General features: G+C 39.4%; 1 protein-coding gene across 2 annotated transcripts in view; it reads left to right on the top strand.

Moving 5' to 3' along the window:
- The window catches only part of LYN (LYN proto-oncogene, Src family tyrosine kinase), a 43733-nt gene that overhangs the window by 14217 nt on the left and 2047 nt on the right, over positions 1–27469 (top strand). Inside the window, exons 2-12 of one of the 2 annotated variants that reach the window (XM_065753283.1) lie at positions 5632–5768; positions 6887–6935; positions 7031–7136; positions 7460–7558; positions 7661–7764; positions 9383–9532; positions 10728–10880; positions 17564–17746; positions 18410–18486; positions 25330–25483; positions 27260–27391. In XM_065753283.1, coding sequence (XP_065609355.1) covers positions 5637–5768; positions 6887–6935; positions 7031–7136; positions 7460–7558; positions 7661–7764; positions 9383–9532; positions 10728–10880; positions 17564–17746; positions 18410–18486; positions 25330–25483; positions 27260–27391 — 1339 coding nt within the window. In that variant the 5' untranslated portion in view covers positions 5632–5636. The remainder of the gene's footprint in view (positions 1–5631; positions 5769–6886; positions 6936–7030; positions 7137–7459; positions 7559–7660; positions 7765–9382; positions 9533–10727; positions 10881–17563; positions 17747–18409; positions 18487–25329; positions 25484–27259; positions 27392–27469) is intronic. The other variant, XM_065753282.1, reaches the window with a different exon arrangement.

Below are 27469 nucleotides of genomic sequence, written 5' to 3'. Positions count from 1 at the left end.
TAACTTACATGTTTGAGGATATCCCATACACTACAGAGATATTTGTTTTTTGAAGGTTACCCTGTTAGTTAAATTGTTTGTTGTCTTTTCCTTTTTTTGTATATGCGCATATCAAAATATTATTTTAGTTTTGTCTCACCCTTTCCCAGAAAGAGATGAAAGAAGTTTAGGGACTCCCTGATTTATTTTTATTTTTATTTTTTATTTGTTTTTAGAAATGCTGCCAGCTGGAGTACAGTTTCTTACATTACAGATAAAAGTAGAGTCCTGTCATAGTTAAACACTGGGTAGATGGAGGCTATTCTTGCTCTTTCTTATAGGCATTCAGGGCATACTTCATGACTCATGTCCCTGTGTCATCTAAGGGATTGATTCAGTCTGAGAGACACAGAGGTGAGGTGATGAGGTACAGTAGAAAAGTACTGAATGAAAAAGAGTTTAAAATACATGAGGTGAGGAGCGGCTGAGATGCACATAGCCATTTCAGCAGAAAGGCAAGGGAAGAACAAGCTGCTGAAGTTCCCCTAACTGGTCTCTGGTGCAAAAACAAGACGTAGGAAGTGAAACAGGCCCACAAATAAAAGCTCACCCAGGTTTTCCCTGCTCTCCATAGTCTAATTTAATGAAAGTTACCAGGCAGTCAAGATTTACAGCAACAAGTCAGCAAAGAAGTTTAAGATAAATTAAGAGCAATCCTCAAAGTTTAAGGAATTATGTATTTTCCTAGAATGGGTAACTTAAGCAGTTGAAGGAAGCAACATATGAAGTTGGGTGACAGTACTGAGAAAGCTGGTGTTGTCCTTGGACAGGGTTGGCTTACAATTCTTCCTCCTGAGTGGTTTTACACCCAAGTTAGTTTGTTTTTCAGACCCTGAGTGAGTTTTTCTTTTCTCAAGACTCCATTGCCTTGGCCTTGACCTTGAACATAATGCAGAGCAGTCTCACAAGCTTTATTATTCAGAAAATGTGATGAAAACATCAGAATCTTACCTTCTGGTTTCAGAACTTGTGAAATAGCAGGGAAAAAAAAGACAGGCATTAAAGGCTACACTAAGACAAAAAGGAATTAAACTAGGGAAAAACTGCAGGGGGAAGGGATGTGTTTTTCAATTTTTGAAAGAGGTGTTTAAATGAATGAAAAGATTTACCCCTCTGCTCTCCAAGCTATTTTAATGTTCTGGCTTTAAAAATGTTTTTATATAGTGACAGTAATTGTTTCCAGTTCTTTAACTTGGAATTCCGAAGACAGAAAGTGGTGTTAAGATCAGAATAATTTGAGGGTCTTTGTTGATTTGTCTTCTCAGTGCACCATCCCTCTCTCATTTGCACTGCGAAGGCACACTTCTGTATATATGCATAATGGAGTCGGTGGCTTTATTGAAAGGTTTAATGCTGATGAACCTTACAATTGAATACAAATTCACTTTATGTTTCTGTTTAAGCACAAATGTATGTAAGTGTTAAAAGACAAAGCTACACACAAAATTGCTATTTACATACTTGATAGCTGTTCTTTGGATAAACAAATATTTATTGAATAAAACTTAGTTGTCCATGTACTCACTGTCACAGTTGAAATTCTTCGAAAAGTACTTTATTATTGGAAGAAGAAAAACCAACCCAACAAAGTACCTATGTCAGTTGTTTACTGAAAGCTATTATCACAGGTAAAGATTTATTTAATCTGCTCTAAAGAATTGAAAAATCTGTGAGGATTTGAGAATCGCTTACATTGCTACATGACTTAACTCAAGAAAGGCCCGAACTTACCAGGGAACCATTTCCTATTCGCACTGTAAATACTGTGTGAATCACAAGGATGCCAATGGCTTTGACTGTGACCAAAGAGAAAAGTAAGATCAGCTTTTATACACTGGGAGGAAATGAAACCTCAAATGCTAACAGTGGCCGATGGACAGACTGTGGTCACAGTCTCTGACTGCTGGAAGCAGCAAAAGGCAGATAGAGCAACAGCACTTCTAGGGTAGAGAGCAGCTTTTAACCTTCAAGAAATGTTGTGCTGCTTTTGATACTCCAAAAATCTGCTTTGAAATTAAGACCCATGTGCTGCTGTAGCAAGATGAAACAGGGATGATAACAAGAGATTCGGTGGGGAATTTTAAGGCAAATGTCTCTGTAGACATCAAAACTGTTGTCTGTGAAACGACAGTGAAGAGGCCCTGTGTTGCTAGGGACAGTTCTCTGTGTTTTCAAAGGATGCCTGAACTTGGATTGCTGTCACCATGCTGTGGGTATTCATTCTTTACCTTTCAGCCCTGTGATATGATGTTTTCTGTTATGAAAGAATCTGTCACTTTTAAAAATGTTTTTAAATTTAGCTGCTCTGCTCTTTGGAGTTGATTTTAATTATGTCTTTTGCATCTAGAAGTGTGGACAGCACAGTGCATCAAAAGCGTGGATGAAAAGTGATGCTTTCTGTATTGAAAAGCTATTGGGTGGGAAATGCCTGAGCAGGGGCTGTTAGTATCTGCTCTGGTGTCTGAATTATTTTTATCTCTGAAGAACAATAACGTAGTGTCGTATGTAATGATACTGTACTCCTGCGTTGTTTTTTTGCTTTCCTTTTATATCTTCTCAAAACACTTCCTTGATATTCATTGTGATACAGGAAGAGAGAGCTATGCAAATAAACACTTGATACTAAGTAAAATATTTTATTTATGCATGATTTAACTTTCCTCCTTCAGAATTTCCTTGTGAGTACTCTGTAGACTACAAAAGATGCACTCTGCGAACACTTTTATGTTTCATATCTGTTTAGTTGAGTGGGAAATATGCTAGGGCATAGGCAAAGGTTGTGATTAACTTTGGTCTTTATGTTGCACTTTTTTGAAATTCATTATTTAATGTGCTTTGATTGAAATTCTCCTTTCAGTGCCTGCTATTAATACTAGCTCTACAAATCTTTACATTAATACCACTCTCAAAACCCTGGGGAAAATCTTCATATCTCAGTACAAATGTATAATGCTGTGCTTTATGATACTGACAATGCAGATGACATGCACTGAGTATATATATACCCTTTAGCTCACATACTGCACTCAGTCACTGAGCAGAGGCTTAACTGCATTGATATGTATATTAAGTACTAAACACTCTTGTTACTTTCTTCTACAAGAATTAATTATCTTCAAACTTTCTTCTACAAGAATTATGAGGCTTGTTTAGTAAAGAAGCTGAAAGGTCTCAGGGTGGATATACACTGGCATTTCGGTTGGATCAGGATCCCACTTCTGAAGCAGCTGGCCTCACTTTCTAGGCTTCAGTTTGCATCGTGGAGCAGACTTGAAGTGCACTGCTTGGAGCAGCTTGAAGTGCAGGTCTTACCTTTAAATAAAGCATCACTACCCTCTTGCTGTTACTAAATTTTCAGTCCTTGGAGCTGTACTGGAGGGAAGGAAACAGTAACTCCCCATTGAAGCATGTGTTGTCTTCAGCACCAGCTTGGAGCTATTTGCTAATTCTGTTTTGTGCATGTAGATATATCTAGGTTCTCTGTGGGCTAGGGGTTTTCATCTCCCAGAGGTAAAAAACAGCTCTTTGTGATAAGTGATAAGGCATGGGATCTTCTCTGGTGCCATCACACGTGTTATTTCACACGCTGTTTGTGCAATTTTACATGATATTGAGTGTACTGCAGTGGGATTAGATAGCACCTGCACATTGATATTGCTCTTCCATTGTTGTTATTGTCATGAACAAATGTTAACCTTGAGTTTGCAGCAGGACCTCACAACAAAGCTCACTGCTCATGTGCTTTTAGCTGGAAAAAAAAAAAAAAAGCCTTAGTAAAAATGCTTTCCTGTGACTTTACATTGGTGCTGGGTGAGTTGCAGTTCCCAAATATATCTTCAAGTTTCTTACAGCAATAGACAAAGGCAATTTGGATCAAATTATCTTATGTCCTCAATTTCAGCAGTTTGTTCTGTAGAAGCAGAATTACTCAAGAGCAAAAAGGTTAGCGCTTTGTTGGCTAAGTATCTCATCTTGCAGATACAGCAAGTAATTAAACACTGGGCTTCCAGCAGTCTAGTGTGAGCTTGCAAACAGCAACTTGCTTACGGGTGTACAGAAATTCCCTGTAGATCATTTTACAGTAGAACAAAAATCATTTGCACATCCACAATTATTAAAAAGAAATACAATTCCTCTCTCTCTCTTTTTATTCCCCCCCCCCCTCCCCCCCCTCCAGAACAGCTTGCACATAACCCACGCAGAACTGAACATTTGGAAAATCTTCCAGTGGACTTTTTCACAAACAAATATTAGGCATTACAGATGTGTGCTTCTAAGGGAAGCTCCTGGCTGAAAGTGCCCCCCAGTGCCTTCAGACAGGAATGGGTTGTGGGAATGTTGGTGTACAGGATGGGGAGCCTCTTCTTCAGAGGGATGGAGGTGAAAGATGTAGTGTAGGGCACGGCAATCTGCTCTGCCTTCTCAAGCTGCATTTTGTTCACTGCTGGCTTATTTGAGCCCTTCATGTGTGCTGAGCTCTTATTATGTTTTACATTGTTCTTCAAAGAACTGGCTTTAATGATTAATTAGGGCAGGGGGAGTGAGAGTATGTGCCTGCAAGAGAAAATATGACCGTGAACCTAGTCAGAGCACTGACCTGAAAGGAGGGAGAGAGTAAGGAAGAAGAGGCTTGAAAAAACGTTCCTATTGGGTTCTTTCAAGAGTAAGTAAAATTGCTATCCTCTGGGGAAGGAATATAGAGATAACATTGTATATGTGCTTGCTGAAGTGCTCTGTAATTACATCATGGGATTAGCAGTCAGGTTCCAGCCATGCAGATGCTGGCAGCTGTATCTCATCTGACTGAGCATGGATGCACATCCTGAGAGAAGGATTAGCCTTCTCATTTGTGTTGGAGAAGAAATACTTGTGTGGTGATTTTTCATCACTGATACACCTACTTTCTGTTTTAAACTGTTATAACAGGCTTATCTGAACAAGGAGATTCATTGCTGAAGGTCACAGTAGCAGCATATCTGCCCTGGAGCTGGGACTGCACAAATCATCAGCCCGGTGTGAGACAGGGATTTGAATCCAGCTGAGCTCCCTGCTAGACTGGCAGATGCAAAATAAAGTGGGGAGATACAGGCATGGCTAACTCCAGCTGCAGTTCTCGTCATTCAGACTGGATTATTTCTTTGTTTCCTGAAGATCTGCTACACTAGAGCCTCTGCAGTGTTTCTTACAGCTTCAGAGCAGCCTTCTCTAAAATACTGAAGCAGATTTTCACTACAGTAATTATATTTGCTCTTATATTTACTTTGAAGTTCATGGAAGAATCAGAAAGATGGAGATGGAGAGGGGCTGGCTGGTTCAGGAGAAGAGATGATAAATCTGAAAATGTTGGAATGGGAAATAAATTTTTGAAACATTTACTTCTGTTGATTGAGACAATAAATCATTCTTTTTTCCCTTTGCATCACAAAAAAAAAAAAAATCTTTTGGCATATGTTCTAACGTGAAGTTGTTCTTCCAGTGAACTGTTGCATATGAAAAGAAAGTAAATTTTTGCTACATAAACCAGATGACTCTATGGGAAACTGCTTGGTTTATGGCATAATGTTTTGTTTAATACCTTTTTTATTCCAACAGGAAATATGGGATGTATAAAATCAAAAAGGAAAGAGAATCTGCATGGAGATGGGCTAGATTTGAAGAATCAACCAGTACGTAAAACTGAACGAACTATTTATGTGAGGGATCCAACGTCCAATAAACAGCAAAGGCCAGTAAGTAGATAGTCTCAGGGGAGAATTCCACTAGCAAGATCAAAGCATGACTGGCATAGCTTAAATTTCAATCCAAAACACATGCATGAAGAAATTCAAATCGATCATTAGTCCGCAACTCGGCTTTTAGTGTTGTGCAGTTCCCACTCAAAGAGTACATACTTAAAAAAAAAAAAAAAAAGTTACTGTTTGCTAAGTTACAGTGTTTTATGTGTTGTAATTTACATTGTTTTCTGCGTGGAATCAGTAATCCTTGGGAGACTTTTGACCTAAATGTAGGTATGTTTGTATAAGAATGCTAGGAAACTTTAGAGACATCGGTTTTGGATATTAATTGCCGTGAGGTCCAGGTGATGATTACTTCTGTTTAAAAAGGCTGAAATGAGAGTCTTTACCAGTTCTACTCGACCCTTTTCTTCACTGAGGGCCAATATTTGACCTTGCACAACATGTGTATGTAAGGGAGAGGAGCAGGATGGGTGCTGTTCGGAAGTAGGCAGTACTGTGGTGAAAGAGGAACAAGCTAAGGGAAGTTCCTTTGTGTGCTATCTAGCAAGAAGGAGTGCTGGGAAGGGGATTCCCATGCTTAGTAAGTAGGTCTGCTACTTTGCAGATTTACTCACACCTCATCATTCCCTCTTCTTCTGAAGGAGTATTTAACTGTCCTTATTCAGGGACCATATTTTCTGTGAATATTAATTGCACCCTTTTATTGTGTATTACTGTTTGCATTGCTTTTAATTAGTTTTTTTTTTTTTCCTCTCACAGAACTTTAAAAATATAGATGTTTGTAGTTCTTTAGCATGACTGTTCCTCACACTGCCAAGGTGATACTAACTGTCCAGTTAAACTAGCCTGTGTAAACCCTGTTAAGCAGAAGTTGCAAAATGTGAACTTTCCCACAGCTTGTTAAATAGCTTCCTGGGATCTGAGCTGCTCAATTCAAAGTCTAGTTGGGTTTGACTGTATTTTCTTTGTTGTAATTTGCTTTTGAAAGTGACTGTGAGATGCTTCCTAAGACATAAGATAATACCAAAGCAACTGAATAATATGTAACTGTAATGTAGAATTATCTCAAAGATCTAAAACTGCTTAATTAAAGGCATATTTTATTGTAGGCAAATACAGATGCACACCTTCTACCAGGACAGATATTTGCCAAAGAAGGTATGTTTTCCTAAGGAATCTTGCTGCCTATGTGCTATGTCATTGTCAGTTCATGGAAATGATGAGAATATTCCTTTGCCTTTCTGTATTTGTAGAACCAGAAGAGCATGGAGTCATTGTAGTTGCTCTGTACCCTTACGATGGCCTTCATGAAGATGACTTGTCCTTCAAAAAAGGAGAAAAAATGAAAGTTATTGAGGAGTGAGTATGATAGTTTTAACTGTTGTTTTTTTTTTTTTTTGGGGGGGGGGCTTTTAAAATCCCTTAATAATTTTTTGATATGCTACTCATAATATGAGTGTGCTAATGTTAAGGAAGATACCTTATATGAGAAAATATAAATGTGGATACGGCTTGGCAGCTGTCCTTGGTAGTGGTAACCAAACTTAGATCTGATGGGGCTAATGGCTTTTAAGTGAAGCCTGAATAAAGAAGATAGGTGTTTTTTCTCACTTTGGCACAAGAGAAACTGAACAACCCTGTACGACTTTCCTGTGTGTACTACTTCTGTTTCTGTTTTTCAGGCTAGGAGAATGGTGGAGAGCTAAATCTCTCACAACAAAGAAAGAAGGTTTCATTCCCAGCAATTATGTAGCAAAAGTAAACACCTTGGAAACAGAAGAGTAAGTTCTTCTCTGTCTAAACACTGCCAGACTTCTTTTTCAACCTGCCCTTGTATCCTTTGTGGGTGGGGGAAAATTCTAACTCTCTGAAATACTTTTCAGGTGGTTCTTCAAAGACATAACTCGAAAAGATGCTGAAAGGCAACTCCTGGCTCCTGGAAATGGCCCTGGAGCATTCCTTATCAGAGAAAGTGAAACATTAAAAGGTAGGCTTTGGGGTGGCTGATTTTGAAATTGATATTAAAAATATGCAATCTGTCACAAAAATTAGCATCAAGTGGTGTGGAATTATACCTGTCTGGCCATTTTGAACTAACTGCAGCTACTTAGGAGTAAGAAGAATGAGAAAATCACCAGGGAAATAGGTGAAAGCTACAAATTATTAGGTTGAAATGGGGGAAAAAGTGTGTGGATGTGTGTACATATGACTTATTACACTGATAAGAAACAGCAATGAATGAAAAGATCTTTTACCTTAATTGTGTTCACGATTCTTTTGTTAAAGGACGATTTTAGTTATAAATAGTAGAAGCTGTATTTTATTAAGTCTTCTGTTTTTATATCTGTACCTATCACTACAAGTTTTAAAGTATAGTTAATACATATGAGTCTACTCTTCTGCCTTGTAGCATCATTTGAAACACAAACAAAGAAACATTTTAGTAAAGATTTCTACTACAGACACAGCTCTTTGTACTAAAATGTTTAGTAAATTCTCCAGATGTTTCAATTGAGATTTATAGAAGAGCATAAGATGGTTCTGCTCCAATATCTTGATTCTAACAGTGTGACCTAATTGGATACTCTAACACTAGATCATCCAGAAGGAAAACATGCTAATCCCTTCAGTGGATCATATGTCTGTCCTCTTCAGAGGGGTAGGGTTTTTTTGGCCTTAACACTGCAGGTGGCCAACCATCAGAACTGGCTTCTTAGGGTAGTGGTGGAGACACCATACCTGGAGAGGAATGTGGACGTGGCACTGAGGGACATGATTTAGTGATGGGACTTAGGTTAGGTTAGTGGTTGAACCTGATGATCCAACCTAAATGATTCTATGATGATTGCTTAGAAAGCTTTCCATAACAGATCCACATCACTATCTCTGTGCTCTCAAATAAAGACAGGGATCTAGATTCAACAGAGGCTGGTGGAAGTAAGGCAAAGTACCAGCTAAATATTTATTTCTGTCTCCTGTCATTGTATATGCGTGTGGAAAGAAAGAGAAGGAACTGAGGTGGTTTCTTGTCCTTTGAAAAAGAATGATGAGAATTGTGTAAGAGAAATGAATTAAGAATTCTGTAGTTTAGGATCAATACTATGCTGCCCCATCTTTAATCCTAGCTGAGGTTAGGATCCTAAATATTAAAAGATTTTCTTGTCCTCTTGCACACCTCAGGCCATTTCCTAACAATCCTTTTTCTAGCTGGCCTATGACATCTAGCTAGTTCCTTTTCCAACATGCTGATCTCCAAATTTTAGTTTCTATCTCACTGTTTTGATGACCCTTGAGTTGCTTTCCCAGATGTTTCTGCTCAAGTCAGTGTGACTTTATGCAGAAGTGCACATTAGTCATGGATGTCTGGATTATGGAACTCTTAAATTTATTGAATAAGATTGAAAGAGAAAGTCTGACTATAGGCACTTTGGTGACCAGTTCAGAGCTAGCTACTGACTAAATTCTTCGTGTTGCTTGCAATAGGATTTTTTGAGGAAGGAGAGAAGTGAAAATAAAATAAAATAGGTATTTTTATTGAACTCAACTGCATGCATGAGCAACCCAAAATTGCTGTATTTAATAATCATTCTTTTTTTTCTCCTCAGGCAGCTATTCTCTGTCCATAAGAGACTATGATCCCCAACATGGTGACGTCATTAAGCACTACAAAATTAGGAGTCTTGACAATGGAGGATTTTACATCTCTCCAAGAATAACTTTTCCCAGCATCAATGATATGATCAAACATTATCAAAGTAAGTTAAATGTGTTTGTGGATTGTTGAATAGAATACAGCTATTATTTCCTGTGAAGAAAAATAAATAATTTCTTCTTTCAAAACTTTTCATCTTTTATTTCTAAATAACTCGGACATGCATGTTATTGAAGGTATAGTAAAAATGGTTGGAACCATAGTAAGACTGCTATATAATCAGGCCTAATACATGCTCTGTTGCATGCAATTGTAGAATACAGAACAGCTTTATAAAATGTCTTATTATAGTGATGATGATATGAAACTATAGTCAGGGTTGACTGCATTGGAAGCAAATAAGTTCCATCTTTGGGAGTAGATTTGTTTTCATAATCAGTCAAAATAGGAATAGACTTAATGACATTTTATATATGATGAGAGTTAGTGTTTTTTCCCCTATAAATTGACTTAGTTTATTTTGTCAGTAAAGTTTTGAAGGAGGTAAAATTCCATTGACTTCAAAGAAATAAAATTACACCTACTTTTATTATTAACAGAAAGAGGAGGGTAGGATTGAGTTTCCACTTATATTTTAGCTACAAAAATGGCTTTTTATTTTGTGCAACTTCTTGGTGAGTAGCTCGATATATATATTTGTCTTGTCATTGGGGAGACAGAGAAGAAAGATGTAAATCATACCAGTTTTTCAAAGCCATGCTGAGAACCTGGCCGGGACATTTCTTTAAGTTGTTAGATATATGTGGTAATTTTTCTGCACAGCTTGTAAACCTGATAATTATTTTACATTTGTGTTAAAGTTATAGCTGGTACGTGGCTGGAGAAAAAGGCAGTTGTGACCTACTTATGCTTGCATTCCTATGTGTACACACATTTGAAACATACTGTAAGAATACTTGACAAATTCCAAATACAGGTTCCAGGCCTGACACAAATGTGAATCTTCATCAATGTACTGTTATCAATAAAATCTTAAATTTATTTGTTACAAATTGTTAATTAATAAAAAGCAAACAGTAAAACAATCAACAATGGTAGCCAGATTTATGTGACATTATTTATTTAAGTTTTATTATTATTAAGTGTGAAAAGGTTATACTTTCATCAGTGAACTTCAGCTGCTTTGAAACAGTTTTGAACTGGTTAATGCACGTCTAAATTAAATGGTCTTTGTCTAAAAATATGTATGACACTGAAATGTAATGGATTTTATAGTTTGTGTTTCTTTTGGAAAACAGAACAATCAGATGGCTTATGCAGAAAATTGGAAAAAGCTTGTATTAGTCCAAAGCCTCAAAAGCCGTGGGATAAAGATGCATGGGAAATTCCACGGGAATCAATTAAATTAGTGAAGAAACTCGGAGCTGGTCAGTTTGGAGAAGTCTGGATGGGTAAGCTTATTTCTTTGGAAAGAGTGCATCAGCTGAAAGTAGTAGCATTTAAGAATTAATCTGAATAACAGTGGACACAAGCTTGGTCTGATGTACTTGTCAGACCTTGAATATAACTTCCACGAGGAAAAATAATAGGAGAGAGGATTTGTGAAGGGTAAGGTATCTGACACAGGCATGGAACAAATTCTTAGGAGTAAGCACTGTAATTGAAGGTGTCTAATACAATTTGGGTTTTTTTGGTTGTGCTTTACGGTGTAAAGTAGAAGGTTTTACTTGGATGTGACTCCCAATTCTCAAAATTGATTGGCTTCTCAGAACTTTAAGTCAAATCAGATTGTGGCAAAGAAATATATATTGTCTTTTAGTGATTTATGTGTAATTTTTATTATCTGCTGGTAAAGGAAAGACTGAAGTATAGTGTATGGGTCTACCATAATGCATGAGAAAAAGGGGCTGTTTAATCCAAGATTGTCTGAACTTGTTGCTCAGGAAGTAGGTGACTTTCATAGGTAGAAGGTTAGAGATTAATATTGGAGGTTATCATGCAGGTCTCCAATAACGAAAGCATCATAAGATTTGCAAGCCATCAGTGTTAACATGCATCCAGCAAAAATGACAGTGTTAGTTATAATAATCATAATTAGCCTTGGTTGTTTAAAAACATTTTCTTAGCTTCACTGACTTCCTGTAGCAAAGAGGTACAACTGTTCTCTAATCACAGTCTGATCATGATTTAATTCTCTTGCTTTTGAAACGCTGCCTATTTGAGGATCTGAGTATTCTTTTGGTCTCATGTTACGTGTTCTGTGTGCTGTTCTTTACTCACACACAGGTTAATGGCTACTATTGTACTTGACTTAATCAAGTTAATATACCTTCCTTTCAAAGTCTTAATTAAGTTGCTTGTTAAGGTCAATTCACTGTCCTGACTCTTCCATGAAACTTTTTTTTAGAGGTTATATTTAAACAGTAATAAAACTGTTTTAATACTAATACAACAATTTGTTAACAGTATAATCAAGATTCTATAGGTAGGGCATTTATAAGAAACTTACAAGTGTATCCCAAAGCTTATTAGAAAATGCAAAGGGTGATTTGTTGACCCACAGGAGTGCAGCAGTCTTAACAGGATGTCCATGGTTTACGGGCTGGTTTGACCCAGTTCCACGATGACTGGGGCAGGGAACCCACAGACCCACGCCCCGGGAAAGGGGAAGGGGGAAAGGGAAAAGGGAGATGGGGCTAAATACAAAACAGCAGCAACGATCTGAGGAGGAAAGCTAATTTACTAGGTGAGATATTGGAATGCAAAATAACACAATATAATACAATATAATTGGAATTGAAGTAATAAATCAAATAAAATGAGCAAGAGAGAGTGTCCGATAAACTAAAGGCCATACGCTAAACAGTGAAGACGAGATGGCAGTGAGCACCCACTGCTGGGTTGATCCCAAAGGGAAGAGACACTGTGTCTTGTGACACACAGTTTTTATCTTTCCCTTTGAACAGAAAACAGAAAAATGCAAAACAGCGCAAAGTCCTCTGGGGTACTTAGTTCTTCTCTTCTGAGACAGGTATACCTGGAGCTATTGATGATCCACAGAGCTGGAGCATTAATTCTTTAACTCCCACTGCACCACATAATGTTATGATGTGGAATACCAATACCAAAAATCATAAAACCATGACATTCCACCCCTTATTCCACATCACTACATCATGCTTAATATATATTCAGAATAATTTTTAGCAGTGACATTAGCAGTGTCAGTGGTGGCATACCACTTGGCTGCTTTTGACTTCATACTGGAGTTGTAGTGTGTCTGGCACAGCAGTACTCCATGGGGGTGTGACTTCATTCAGGCCACGGTAATCTACTGTCAGCCTCCATTTTTTGTAGCAGTAGGTACCTGTTGTTCTTCCACACATAGCAACCCCACAACAGATGGATCTTCCGATAGGCCAGGCAAAACAGACAGCTGCTTAATGTCATCTGTGTCTACAGCAGCTATTCCAAAAGCTCATCGACACCCTTTGGGATCCTTAAAATACCTCCTTCTAAGGTAATCAATACCGAGTGTACATGGAGCCCCTGGGCCAGTCACAAAGTCTTGAAATGTCATTGTTTTGAAGAGGTGCTTTCCTTAGGAAGAGCGAAGCACAGAATGATGCTATTTCAGTAGCAAGTTCCACATGTGTTTATAGTCAATCAGAAAGGTCTAATTGAATTGTAGGTGCAATCTTCTTGTATAAATCATGTAAAAATGCCAGCAACACATCTGTATGATGTGACATAACCGGGTTCAGCCTTTTATCTGCCTTCATAAGAGAAGGCTTAAGAAAGCCTCTAGCTTGAACAACAATTTTTGTGGTAGTTGAGACAAGCGTTTGCCATTGTACCATTTTTCTCTGCCTAATAAATCGTGGCAAGAAATAATGAAGTGACACTGAAGTGCTGTGGAAAACTTCATGCCCAAACATTATCACCCACTTGAAAATGTAAATCATTTTGGGAAGTGACTAATTCTACATACACACACAAAAGGATTAAACTTTAAAAAGGTGTTTCTGTTTCAAGGTGCTTCCTCTTGTTTGTGTCCTTATTTTGACACCTCAGTTGGGTCTAGCCCTTATATCTGAATTGCTGTGCTGCGAGAAAAATTAATGTACTGTGAAATGATTCATTGTGTTTCCTCTTCTCTGCTTCCTTTCTGAAGCAAGAGAAGCTGATTTGCTTGGTCTAGACCCTTTCAAATCAGGAGCATGGGTAAAGTTCAAGCTGAGAAAGACATAATAGGTGATCTCCACAAAATGCCAATAAACTGTTTATTGTGATGATGACCAACAACAGGCATTGGGTGTTATGTAGAGGTGCTGAGAAGTGAGCTACTTGTTACACCGTCCCAGTTACATAGTTCATCTGAAGCAAAGTGATTTTTAGGCCACTGTATGAATGAGAAATACCACTCCATGTCTTAATTACCACATACATTTCTGCTTGCTAAAGGGTAGCTAGAATTTTGGTTTCAGGGGGAAGAGCATGCAATTCAAAGGAACTGTATCTAGTTCTAGGCTTCCCAATATATGAGAGAGATGGAACTACTGGAGAGAGCCCAACAAAGGGCCACAAAGATGATGAAAGGACTGAAGCACTTCTTCTGTGAGGAAAGGCTCATAGAGCTGGGACTCTTCAACCTGTAGAAGAGGAGTCTCGGAGGCAATCTTGCCAATGTCCATAAATGCCAGAAGAGAGGGTGCAAAGGAAAAAGAGCCAGGCTTCTTTCAGTGTTGCCCAGTGTCAGGATGGGAGGCAGTGGGCACAAACTGGAACATAGGAGGTTGCCTCAGAATACCAGGAGCACTTCTGTGCTGTGCAGGTGACAAAGCACCAGTGCAGGCTGCCCAGAGGCTGTGTGTGGGGTCTTCTCCATGGGGACCATCAGTAGCTGCCTGGATGTGGGCCTGGGTCCCTGCTCTGGGTGTCCCTGGTGGAGCAGGGGTTGAGCATGATGGCCCAACCTCAACCATGCTCTGATTAAATGATACATGGGAAGATAGAGACAATACCATTACTGTAATGTGAATTTTGTGAATTCTTTTGTAATCTTTTCTTTTTAGTTCAGCTTAGTTACAAGTTGACTTGTACCTTTTGCAGGTTTACTTTTCAGTCTTGGAGGAAGCTAGCACATGTCAAGGGAGGATGTCCTATTTTTGATTTGGAATTAAGATGAAAATAGTGTTCAAGGCCAGGCTGGATGGGGATTTGAGCAACTTTGTCTAATGGACGGTGCCCCCGCCCATGGCAGGGGGTTGGACTAGATGGTTCTTCATGTCCCTTCCAATCTATGTTTCTGTGCCTGTAGTTGTTGAGGAAGGAGTGATGAGCCAAATTGCAATAGGATGTCAAGAAGCTGCTGTTTCTCAGACAGCATCCTGGATAAAATGTACCTCTTGGAACTATGATGGCCCAAGACATTATCTGGCTTCTAATGCTGTCATATTTCTGTAGCTCAGGTTGTTCACTGTGTAACCTAATAGGGAATTACTGTGAAGGCAGAAGAAGGAGAATGCTGCATCTTGTTCACAAGATAAACTGTTCATCTTCAGTCAAATGCGGTCAGAAATGCTTTATTACTGTCATGAATTCATATCACAGCTTGGTCTGACTAAGCCCATGCAAGAATCTGGAGGCAACCTGGCTGTCCAGGACTTGTGTGTTATTGCTTGCACCGCATACAGTGTTTTAAAAAAGCCTGAACTGCTGAGAGACTCGCTTCCTGCCATGGCATGAAAAGCTTTTCAGTTGTGAAGGTTAGTGCATTTGGGCAGCTCCCTTAGTGAAGGGATGAACTAGAGTAGCACTGTGAGAGTAGAACCTATGTTTTATGCATTTTTGTTCCTAGTGTGCACTGATATGATGTGAACCATAATGCTCTGTGACATTAATAATCCATGCATAGAATTCTTGAGTAGGGGTAAGAGAAAAGTTAACACAAATGGAGCCATTATATTGTATTTTATTAATGAGACACATTTTGCTTGAATCTCAGTTGCAAAACCTTCATTTCTTAAACCCCAAATTAGAATATAAATAATAAACATGTTGAGGTATGTTTTCTTATGCAACTGCTATTAAAATCAGAGTAAACCATACTGCAGAAATACTGTTATTAACACAAAGATGTACCAAAGGAACTATGAAAACTGGCGTGTACATCTCATCGGCATCACAAGTATATTTTTACAGCGCACACAGGATCTGAATATTACTTGCAAAGAATGTGAATTTCCTGTCAGATGTCTTAGTTGTGAGTAAGAACATAATTGCTTACCTATCATTTTGGAATTTGTGTGTGTGTCCCAATATCTGGTGCAACAAATGAGAGACAGGCTAGAATCAAACATCTCTAATGCCCTCATGCTTCTTTGCTTTCTGTTACCCCCATAGGACCAGGATAGACTGCTTTCCTGCAGAAAACATCAGTGTTGGGTGAGGTTTTTGTTGTTAGTAACATGAACTTTCTGTAAGCACCAGCATCATCTGATGGACCTCTTTAGTGAATGTGAAATACTTCTGTGTAGTTAATGTCAAGGGTGTAGATCACTTCAGAAGTAATGGTATTAACTAGTATGTTTAGCAGATTATTCCACAAAGGTAGAATGGAACTAGTGCTCTCATTCAGGATATGGAATTATAAGCTTGATATTACAAGCTATATAAAGAAGCTTTCTGGTTTTTGAGCTGAAAGAGATTTAACTTTTTTTTTTTTTTTTTTTTTTGGTGGAAGGAAAGTATCTGAGCTTCAATGGCAGAATTTGACCTGTCATTGTCATTTCTAATTATTAGACCATATGGAGGCATGTCTATGTTATACTTTGATCTCACTGTGCTTGGAAAAAATGCATTTAATAATCCTGCAGGAAAATATTTTGTCACAGATATAGTTGCTTTTGTCAGGTAATGATCTCTCTTTTCAAAAGGTGATAAAATATGTATTGATTAGAGCAACAATTTAAGATCTTGGAGTTGATTCTTTGCTTTGCTTAAGCCATAAAGAATATAAAGAAATATAGTATAAAGAAATGGTGGGCTCAATGTGTGGTGTGCAACCTGGGCTAGGGAGCTGCTTTGGCAGGGGCATTGGACTCGATGATCTCTAGAGGTCCCTTCCAACCCCTACAGTTCTGTGATCCTGTGAATACCATCCAGATTGTCATTGAATAAAGAAGTGCAGCTGTTTTGTTGTGTCATGGAAGCTTTGCCTCTTCCGAGATGCATTTTTGCAGTGTTGAAATACGGGCAGTAGGGGACAAAAGGCTGGAACATTAGGAAGAAATTGCATTTATATCCCCCTCTGTCCCCCAATTTTTTTCTCTAGTCTTCTTTTCCAAAGTAAAAGGCTTTACAAGATAAACTTGAGGATCAATTATTGCTATTCTACTGATTATTTTAAAATGCTGTTTTAACATCTAATGAGTATTTGGCTCAGAAAATAATTTACTACTTTCTTATTTAGTATTGTGTTGTATATCAGTTGAGCATTACATCAGAAGGTTTGTTAAATGGAGAAAGGGAACATCCACAGTCGTTTCTGCTCTTGGCAATGCTTTGCTGGAAAGGAATTACTGTGTTTTAAATCTGGCTCTGAACACTGCAGGGCTGCAGTCCTGCCAGCATATCTTTGTTGGTCATGAGAATGTTCTTTTGATTGTACTTCACGAAAGCATTCAGTTTTGAGTACCAAGGGTTTAAGAAAAAATTAAAAGCATGAAACAGGCAGGCATAAAATGGATCTAATCATGGCATTTAAAGACATTCCATGATTCTGTAAGCAGTCCATTGCCTCTGTTAGAGTTTGAGGCAATTTATATGAACATTGAATAAAACATCTCAACTGTTTTAATATTTTCTCATGGGCTCCTCATAAAAGAAAACTTGGCACAAAGTAAGGTAACTTTTCTTCAGGTGTTTTTAAATAAGTAATGCCAAAAAGTAGGGAATTGATTAGTTTTTACTAAAACATGATAGCAAAACAAAATTTTAGTGTAAATACTCATGCTATACCTGATCATTGGCTTGTAGCTGTTAGTGAAATCTATCCTCACCTGCATTGTGGATTCCTACAAGTCAGGGTGCTGTGCCATACAGGGTGACTGAACATGCTTCCTCCTTTTAGGTTACTATCATAATAGTACAAAAGTGGCTGTGAAGACTCTGAAGCCTGGAACGATGTCTGTGCAAGCCTTTCTGGAGGAAGCCAACCTCATGAAGACACTTCAGCATGACAAGCTAGTTAGGCTTTATGCTGTAGTGACCAAAGAAGAACCTATTTATATAATAACAGAATTCATGGCAAAAGGTGAGAATGACATAGGATCAGTGTCAAATAAATCTGCTTCCTGTGAGTTCTAATATCTAACTTTTGTGTCTGGTTTCGTAATGAGGCACTCAATGAAAATGTTAGAAATAGCCTTGTGTAGCCCTCGAATTGATAAGTGTTTGGGTAATAAAGTGAGTGATGTGTGCACGTTTTGTTGCACTACTAGAAAATGACAACCTGTAGGAGAACATCACGACACAAGATAAGTGAGGTTTCCTTCTCAGATCATCTTAGTAGTGGTTTTTAATTTATTTGTTTTGTTCTGTTTTCAAGCAGTACTAATGATGACTTCATAAACACCAGCTAAAATTCAGGAACTTATTCTTTATGATTTTGAAAGGATAAGTGTGATTCTCCTAGAGAACTTTCTTGAGAGCCCGTATAATAGAGTGATTGTCAAATTCACCACTGAATGAAGGTATACTCTAGTAGTTTCCAACACCCAGGAAAATTGCAAAACTTGGATGCCTGAGATTCTTACTGTTAATTGATTATGTAAGGAGGCAATCTTACTGCAATCAACTTCAAAATAAATCAAAACAATTCTCTACAAAATATCTGTAACCTGGGAAATCGGGTACCCACTGAGATGTTTATTCTGATAGCAAGCTGCACTGACTTACTCGTTCTCTGTTGTAACAGGAAGCTTGCTGGATTTTCTGAAGAGTGATGAAGGAAGTAAATTGATGCTTCCAAAGCTAATTGACTTCTCTGCTCAGGTAAGAGTTAAGACATATGCTAAAAATTGAGGGGGACTGTTTTGTCTCCAAGACTGAAACTCGGGATGGAAATCATTTATTGTATTTTTTTTTCTTTTTTCGTTAGAAGAGAATGTAATTTTCAAGTATGTTTTGGTCTGAATAGATTGAGTTATTTGAAATAAGGGAACTGAGGAAAAAAGTGTTTCAATGGGAATATGTGACAGTAGGCCTCCCTCTTCAGTACTGCCAGTGAGCTGCCTAGATGGCTGTGGTTCACAGTCACTTCCCTTTGTGGGAAGGGAGTTTTCACTTACAGCAGCTGTGAGATGGAAGTTTAAGTGCAAGTTCTACAGAGTCAGCACTTAGAAGATTCATTAATAGAAGTGTTATTGTCTTAAATTAGGTCAATTAGTCAAACATCTCTGTTCACTTCTGCAGAGTATTGTTGGTTTCAAATTCTTATATAAATGACTGTGAAATTAATAAAATCTAATCCAATGGTGTTTCAGGTACTAGAGGCTGACTTACGAACCAGCAATGGCACGTTAACTCGTATCTATCATAGCCCAGAGTTACTTGTATGTCCAGGTCTGTGTCAGGTGCCTATAGTCTGGTGTTCTGCCTCTGACAGTTACAAACTTCAGATGTCCAGGGGGCATATAGAAAATAGGGTAAGAATTGTGGGTTTTCACAGTCACAATTTACATAAAGTTGTACTTCATGTTACTAATATGTAATGAAGACATTTCTGGTAGGTTTTTCTTTCACCAGTGGTTTGTTTGTTTGTTTGTTTGTTTTTAATGCATTATAGTTTACGGACTGTTACACACTGCTATACTAACTTGCTCAAAGTCATGAGGAAAGATGAGAAAGCCCTAAAAAGATTTAATAAAATATTAGTGAGTTATACAAAAACATTCAATATAAGATCATTATACAATTGTTAAATCACTGTATATTATATGACACTTTTATGTAGGCATTTGATATCTCAAATACATATTTTGTGTAACAGACTCAATACAGGAGCTGCATTTACTGTAATTACTGGTTCTCTGTAGCTACATGTTAAGTATTCTGAACTATTTAGGTAATTCATCCTTGAGAATTTAGTGGAGGTGAAAGCTTTGTATATGTGGAAAACTCATTTAATTCCACGTCCTGGTTTGGAGAGATGAGCAACAGTGGCTGTAAAATATTGAAAAAATAAAAATAGTAAGCTATTAATATTAAGTAGCTTTGAAAATAGTGGGCAAAATTCAAGGCACAGAACATCTGTGGTCAGTGAGTGATACGAGGGCAGACTGAAGGTCAGCATGCGTGGTTGTGCAGTACACCTTTTTGTTGGAGCACAACGATGTTGTGCTGGCTAAAAGAACTTACCATTTTCAGAAATTCAAACATAAAAAAGCTTAACAAATCAGAGGATAAGAAAAGGCGACTGCGTAAAATTTGCGTAAATCGTTTCCACTGTGGCAGGGTTCATTTAGGAAGCTATGAAGGTAGTGTTGTTTGAAATGGAGGTGACTGGTCATCCTGATCTGCCATAACATTCCCCTTCCTGCCCTTGGCCTCAGAGGGCAGGACCTTAGACAGTGCAGGAGGTATGTGTAGTGCTTCTCTTCACATAAGATGTAGATTATTCAGAGAAACTTCTGAGATCAAGCCATGCGCTGGGTTGCAGAGTTGTTTTAAAGGGATGTTCAGGAAACACTTTCAAAGGATTTCCAGCTGCAGCCCAAACAAAACTTGGGAACAGGGGACAAAATCCAACTGGAACAGGGATTTTTCCTATGGAAAGACTCTGTGGGTATTTTGAGCACGTTTGTTAGAGGCTTTTAACACTGCCAACTAAAAACAGGACTGCAGGGGGTAGATTTGCAGGCTGCATTTGGTTCTCAGACCAGGGATTTCACTTTGAACGACAAAGATGTTCCATTAGTCCTGTCTAATTCTGGCTGTTCAGTTGCCTGTTCCTTAGGACAAAAATCAGACTAATGTATTTTCAAACTATGTTGCCCTATTACTAATGGTAATTTTGCTGCAGACTCCTCATAGCTCACACACTACAAGAATGTAGGCTGTATTATATAAATGAGAACATCATCTGTATGTGGTTAGTTTTGGTAGCACTTCGGCTTGTCTAAAAGGATTGTTAGTTTGTTCTTACAGCAGTGATGTTAACCTCTCTGAACAGCCTAAGGGGAAAGAAATTCTGTGAGCTGTGTTTCAGAAGAGGCGTGGAAAGAGAGCACAGTGAACTAAAATGAGATCAGGAATATGTTTTCCCTTGGTGGCACACACGTGAGCCATGCGTGGCTCTGTGACCGTGCTTTTCCAGTAAGGCACTTTACCAGCCTATCCCAGCTTCTTGGGGAGACTGAAAACATAACAAGGGATAGGAGAAGATTGTCTTTTCTCCCCTTGTGAGTCTGTGGTATTGCACAAGGCTGAGATGCTCACAGCCATGCTATGCAGTTGGCTTGCTCGCTTGCATCCGTGTATGTGCACGTGGAAGTTTGTTGCAAGAAAAAGTTCTGAAAGGACATTACTCATTGTGGAGAAATACATCAGCAATGGACTTGTGAGTCAGCAGTAGGAAAAGGGACAGGACGTGTTTCCACTTAATATGATGCCTTTTTATCTAGAGGAATGGCCTTTGTCACATTACACTGGCCTTGTTGGATAAGGAAGGATTGAGGATAAGAGGATGAAGTGTCTGTGTGACTAACAGGCAGCTGAACAATGTAGTGCCCCTAAATGTGAACCCAGTTCTGAATCTGATTTTTCACTGTGCAGTGGGCTGGTGTTCCATTGCCAACAGCTGGACAGTGCTGTGCTCCCTGAATTCACAGTCTTTGTGAAAATACATTTGGCCCCTAGAAATGTCTTGGCAGTCTCTGTAATGAGCGTTTTAAAAGAAGCTGAGTTTGGCAAACCTTCAGCCTACAATTGATACAGAACAGGGCAGTGGCATCACCTGCAGAATTCAGCATGAATTTGTAGTGTATGCCAGAACCAAAGCCAGGAACCAACATGAGAACCTCTCTCCCATCGCGGCAGCTGGGCAGCACAGCGGCCTCATGGGCTGTCCTCACAGCTTCCTCCGCCCCACCGCCATGAGCTGACACAGCTCACAGGCACTTCCACTTCCTGCTGCTTCTCAGCTCAGTGAGCGGGCTGAGGAAATGCTCCTAGCTGCTGCTTCCCAGTTCTGAGCTGGAGCGTCAGTGGATTTCATCACTTTGTCCACAAGCTACGCTGCCAAATCTTGCTAATGCAGCAGCCAGAACGTGCAGACCGAACTCATTTACGGGCAGTAGCCTGGTGATTGCATGACCAGACAGACTGCCACACTAGATTTTACTAGCTATTTTCTGTCTTGCCCCAAAGCTAACTTGCCCAGAGAAAGTTTTTTCTTTCAGTTATCGAAATCCTGCTCGTCTCTGTTTTATGAGGTCAACTAAAACAGTATGAAGCAAATTCATTGAACCTTTTGAACCAAGTTATGTTCTTCTCTTGTTTACCAAAAGGTGAAAGCCCAGCAGCAGCAGCATGGAAGGTATTTTGAGGCTGCATTTATTCTCCACTCCCCGGCTTCTGCTGGGTGTGCTTCCACCTGTAGCTGTCACATGTACATGTCCTGAAAAGAAAAAGAAGCCCCATCTGTTAATACAGTTAATACAAAGCAAAGCCTTTTAAAAGGGTGCCCAAAGCATCTCAGGGTAATCACTTCTAGATGAGTTCTGTTTTAAAGTCACTGATGAGATAGAGCTGGAGAAGGTCAAGATGCTTTATCCTAGCATTTCTCAGTTTACTAACTGCAGGTCATGCCCTTTGTGTTGTTTGTTTGTTTGTTCTTGTGGTTTTTTTTCTCCTGGGATTGACTTCATTTGCAACCAAACACAATCTGGGCACAGCTTTGAGTTACAGAATCACAGAATTGTAGGGGGTGGAAGGGGCTTCAAGAGATCATTGAGTCCAACCCCCGTGCTAAAGCAGGGTGGGTACCCGTCCTGCTAAAACAGGTAGGCATCCTGATGGGTCTTAAGTGTCTCTGTAGAATGAGGCTCCACAACCTCTCTGGACAGCCTGTTCCAGTGCCCGTCATGAATGAATACTGATTCATTGCTTTTTTGGTTGTCCACATTTTACTTCCCTGTTCTGCAGGGGAATGAAGATTTTACATGTGGAATCTGTTACAGGTGTTACTAGAACTCTTGTGCTGCATTAATGAACAACTGCAAACAACGTAGGAAACATGCACTGTTAGCAATAAATCTTGCAAAAGAGAATCACAGACCTTGGAATGGCGATTGAAATGGTGCATCTTTGAATTGAGAGACTGAAGTATTAAGGAATCCTAAAGGCTACAAAGAATATCCTGCAAGCCCGAGTTAGCTTTCCTGTGCTGCTGCTAAGTAGTAGCCACATGGAGCCCAGTATCCTGCACAAGTACAAATGGTTGTTAAAGGAGGGGAAAAGAGCACTTTCTTTGGTTCCCATAAATTTCTCTACATCTTAACAACGAAAAACCAATAGTTATTGTAAGGAGTTATCGCATGGCCTTTGTCACCCATCTCCTTCATCAAAGAAAGTCCTCTTGTGTATGGGTCATTTTGCTGTGCTTTGGGTTTTGATGTTTGTTTTATTATTTGTCACTCAGAAAGGCTTAAGCATGACCCAGATGTTTGTATTCAGCTGTTGCATCGCTGTGCTTCCCCTCCTTCTGTCATTCAGAACTCCCTGCCCGTTATTATTTTCCTACAAAGTTTGTACATCCATGGCTTCTTTGCATTTCTCTGATTGCATACAGTCAAAACTGTTGCCCTGGAATTTCACAGAAGCATGATTTGTATTTGCTGAAAATGTAATTAATTGTTCGCTATCACATTCTTAGTTTGCGACTAATCAGATAATGTCTTCAATTGTTCTGGCACAAAGAGGAGAAACAGAACAGGCTTTCTGATGGCTTTGCTTGGCTGGGTGTGGAACTCACCACCACCGTCACCACCTTCTCTTTCATGAGGTGGTTCTTTATTCCCCAGCCAGCAGCCAGTCCAGATGTTGCATCTGTGCAGGGAAGCATGAGGAAAGTCAATTCCTTCACGATGGTTGCTGTATTTTCACACTGCTGTTGGCACACCTGTTTGCGTTTCAGTTCTACCTGCCAAGCTGGCTGGTCCTATTTCAGAATAGATCTTAAAGCAAAACCTTCACTTTTGCCTCTCCTTCCTCCCCAGACCCAAGGCCTTAGGAGGAGAGAAGCAAACACTGCTCTTCCATTTTGTGAGCAGTCCTTATGCCTCTAGCAGGACACGCTGCAGCAGTTATTCACAAGTAGCTACTTCCTTCATGATGAAATACCTTTTACTTATTTCTAGAAAAGAAGAAATGCAGATGTTCTTCACTCTTCACCATCAGAGTTACTTCCTGGTTTAGTGTGAGAACCCCTTTGTGTTCTATCAGTGAAATTAAAGCCTGCCCTGCAGAAGTGGCCAACTATTGGCACGTAAGAAAGCCATCGCAGTGGAAGCTGGGAGGGAAAGTGGCTCTATTTTCCTCTGCTTCAACTGAAAAAGAGGAATGAAGACAGTGTGGTTTCAGTGTCGTCAGTGGTAGCAGTGTGTGCGTATGTTGTACCCCTCAGGGACTTTTGGACAATGGATAAGCAGAAGTGGTGTCATGGAGCTCATGTATGAGTACAGTAGGGACCAGGACTGGAAAAGCAATCTTGGTTTGCTACTGCTTCAATAACAAATGAAGTACTTGAAGGAGGCCTACAGGAAAGCTGGGGAGGGTCTTTTTATAAGGGCGTGTAGCAATTAGATGAGTGGAAATTGGTTTAAACCAGAAGAGGGTAGATTTGGACTAGATATTAGGTATTCTTTACTGTGAGAGTGGCGAGACAGTGGAGCAGGTTGCCCAGTGAGGTTGTGGATACCCCTCCCTGGAAGCATTCGAGGCCAGGCTGGATGGGGCTGTGAGCAACCTGGTTCAGAGGGAGGTGTTCCTGCCTGTAGCAGGGGGTTGGAACTAGATGATTTTAAGGGTCCCTTCCAACTAAAACAATTCTGTGATTATATGAAATTTAAGAGCTTTTGAGTTCCCCAAGCTGTGTGGATGGCAAAGACCTGTTGCCTCCAGTCATTCTGGGGTAGGATCCTTAGCACAGGTTAGGCTGCAGGCCTTGCTTGGGAAAAGCCTACAGCAGTCTCACAAGGAAGAGAAATACTCCCGAACGCTTTTCTTTTTTCCTAGAACTTATCAAGCTTTTAGACATAATACTAACTACATGTAAGATTTACTGCTCTGAGTTGAGAAACTATTTGTTTTAGTTTCTTTTTCTTTTTCTGAAAAGCAGTGCATTTTTCTTCAGTGGATTTATAAAGAGCAGTCTGGACAAGCACTGAAATAATCGTCCCAAAGTATATTTTGAGGTCATTAATCACTTTTAATTTGATTAGGAAAATAACTTGGGTTGATGAAACACAAATGAAATTTGCCTGTGATTGTATCTGAATGCTTGCTGATGCCAAACACTCCTCACATGTGAGCAAGTAGTTGATGTTGCAGAAGATAAACATAAGCTGTTTGACTTATCTCAGTAACTGTTTTGTAATTGCCCAGGCTGATAGCAAATGATGAGAAAGTTGGTGTGGATTTTTGTTTGTTTGTTTTCTTTTTTTTTTTTAACTATTTGCATTGCTGCTTAATCAAACTTTAAAAGAACGTCTGTCTCTCTACTGGTAATGAATTAATGAACGTGACTTTGCTGAGTAATTGAAAGAAGGAGGGGCCAAGCTGCTGAGGGTACTGTATGGTGTTGAAATACCAAAGTATTTGTTCCTTTTGTTACAGATTGCAGAAGGGATGGCATACATAGAAAGAAAAAATTACATCCATCGAGATTTGAGAGCAGCTAATGTTCTGGTTTCAGACTTACTGATGTGCAAGATTGCTGATTTTGGACTAGCTAGAGTCATCGAAGACAACGAATATACAGCAAGAGAAGGTATATTTATATGTTTGCCCTTAAAACTTCAGCCTCTGGGAGCTAGTGAGACTGCATCTAAAAATAATTAGTCACCAAGGACAGAAAAAACAACTTCCTAGTGGCAGCACTTTAAACTTGTTAAAAGAATACGGAAACAAATTCTGTTTCTGTGCTCCCCAGGCTTGTGGAAAACTTTATTTACAAATACACACACACACACGAACTCACATATATATATAGAATTTCTTCATTTTAAAGGAAAGAAAGAGTGCTTAGCTGCACGCATTTTTTTTTCTAAGTTGAACAAATTAATTATACATCCACAGCTTCCATCGCACTGAATTAAATGGTGAAAAATGATGGATTATTTTCTCTTCACGTTGTTAGTGCCATATGCACCAGCTTTCCCTCATGGAAAGGAAGCAGCCCCAGTAGTTGCAGTGGCTGGGAGAACCTTTTGCAAAACTGGTTCTCTTTCGGAGCTGCGGTTGCCCAGAGAAGCAGTGGATGTCCCATCCCTGGAGACATTGCAGGTCAGGCTGGATGGGGCTCCGAGCAAACCGACAGCTGTAGGTGTCCCTGTTCATTGTAAAAGAGTTGGACCAGATGGCCTTTAAGGGTCTCTTCCAACTCAAACAATTCTGATTCTGTTATCTGCTCCTCCAGCAGGCGGGGAGACACTCAAAGGCTGAGTGATTGTTCAAAGCTGGGTTGGGAGGTAGCACTGCAGCAGGGGCACGACTGGTGAGAAAGGGAAGCATACTGTTAAACAGATGCTACATCATATCTTCACACGGCATGGATATCAGCTTCAGTGCATTGGGAATGATGGTGACAACATCAGAATATTGCAAATTTTGCACCATGTGGATCCCATGAGTGCTCACATAGGAGCAAAAAGAGCACATGCAAGTGTGTCATGACCTATTGAACCAGTAGGAGGCTGAAGGTGACAGTTTCCTGGTTCGCATCGTTACCAGTGACAAATTGTGATGTCACCAACACAAGCCAGTCTCAAAATGTCAGTCCATGAAGTGGTGGTGAATTGTGAATCCTCCATCGATTAAGAAGTTCAAGATGCATCCCTCAGCACATAAAGTGATGTGTGCTGTCTTTTGAGATAAGAGAGGGGTGATCCTTCTGATTTACTGGAACTCAGACAAACCATCAACTGTGACTCCTCCATCATGATGCTGACTAAGCAGAAGGCTCAAACTTCTGGAGTAAGGCCAGAGAAGACAAATTTTTTTCACTTACAACACAGTAACACCAGGTTTCATACCAGTTTGAAGACCATGGAGCACACTGCCAATCTTGGCTGTGCAGTCCTACCACACCGAGTAGACCAGATTTGATGCCTTCTAACTTCCACCTGCTCAGGCCAATGAAAGATAGATAGGCTACATTGGCAACATTTTTCTAGCAACACCACCACTGTAGCAGCTATGACACACTGGCTCATGTTACTGGTACAGTTCTGCAGGAGCATGGCAGCGCGCTCTTGCTCATCAGAATTTCCTCTATCAAGCAGTGTTATTATTTTCCTTCTATCTGTTGTAGTTTTCATGGACGTAAATGGGAGGTGTTACTTTTAGAAAGACCTACATAACTTTCTTCACTTTATTTGCACCTTTAATGAAGGACAGACAGCGTGACAATGTGTCTTGGTAACTCTTAGGCAGAAGGAGTTGCTGGTAACTTTGCTGATCTAAGATACCATAGACAAGACTCTTAAAACTTTCCAGAGACTATTTATATTTCCATTTGACTAACTGAAAATGCATTGTTTTTTAGGAGCAAAGTTCCCTATTAAATGGACAGCACCAGAGGCGATTAACTATGGATCTTTCACTATTAAGTCCGATGTGTGGTCATTTGGGATTCTCCTGTATGAAATCGTTACCTATGGAAAGATTCCTTATCCAGGTATGGACATATGTTTATACTGTTTCTCTGCATTTACACTTCAGTGTTAAAAGGCAAATAAAGTACCCAGGGAAAGAG

Source organism: Cyrtonyx montezumae, unplaced genomic scaffold, assembly GCF_038088225.1.
Source record: "Cyrtonyx montezumae isolate F1298 unplaced genomic scaffold, pur_monq_1.0 scaffold_8, whole genome shotgun sequence".
Lineage (NCBI taxonomy): Eukaryota > Metazoa > Chordata > Aves > Galliformes > Odontophoridae > Cyrtonyx > Cyrtonyx montezumae.
This window is presented reverse-complemented; position numbering and strand designations above follow the sequence as displayed.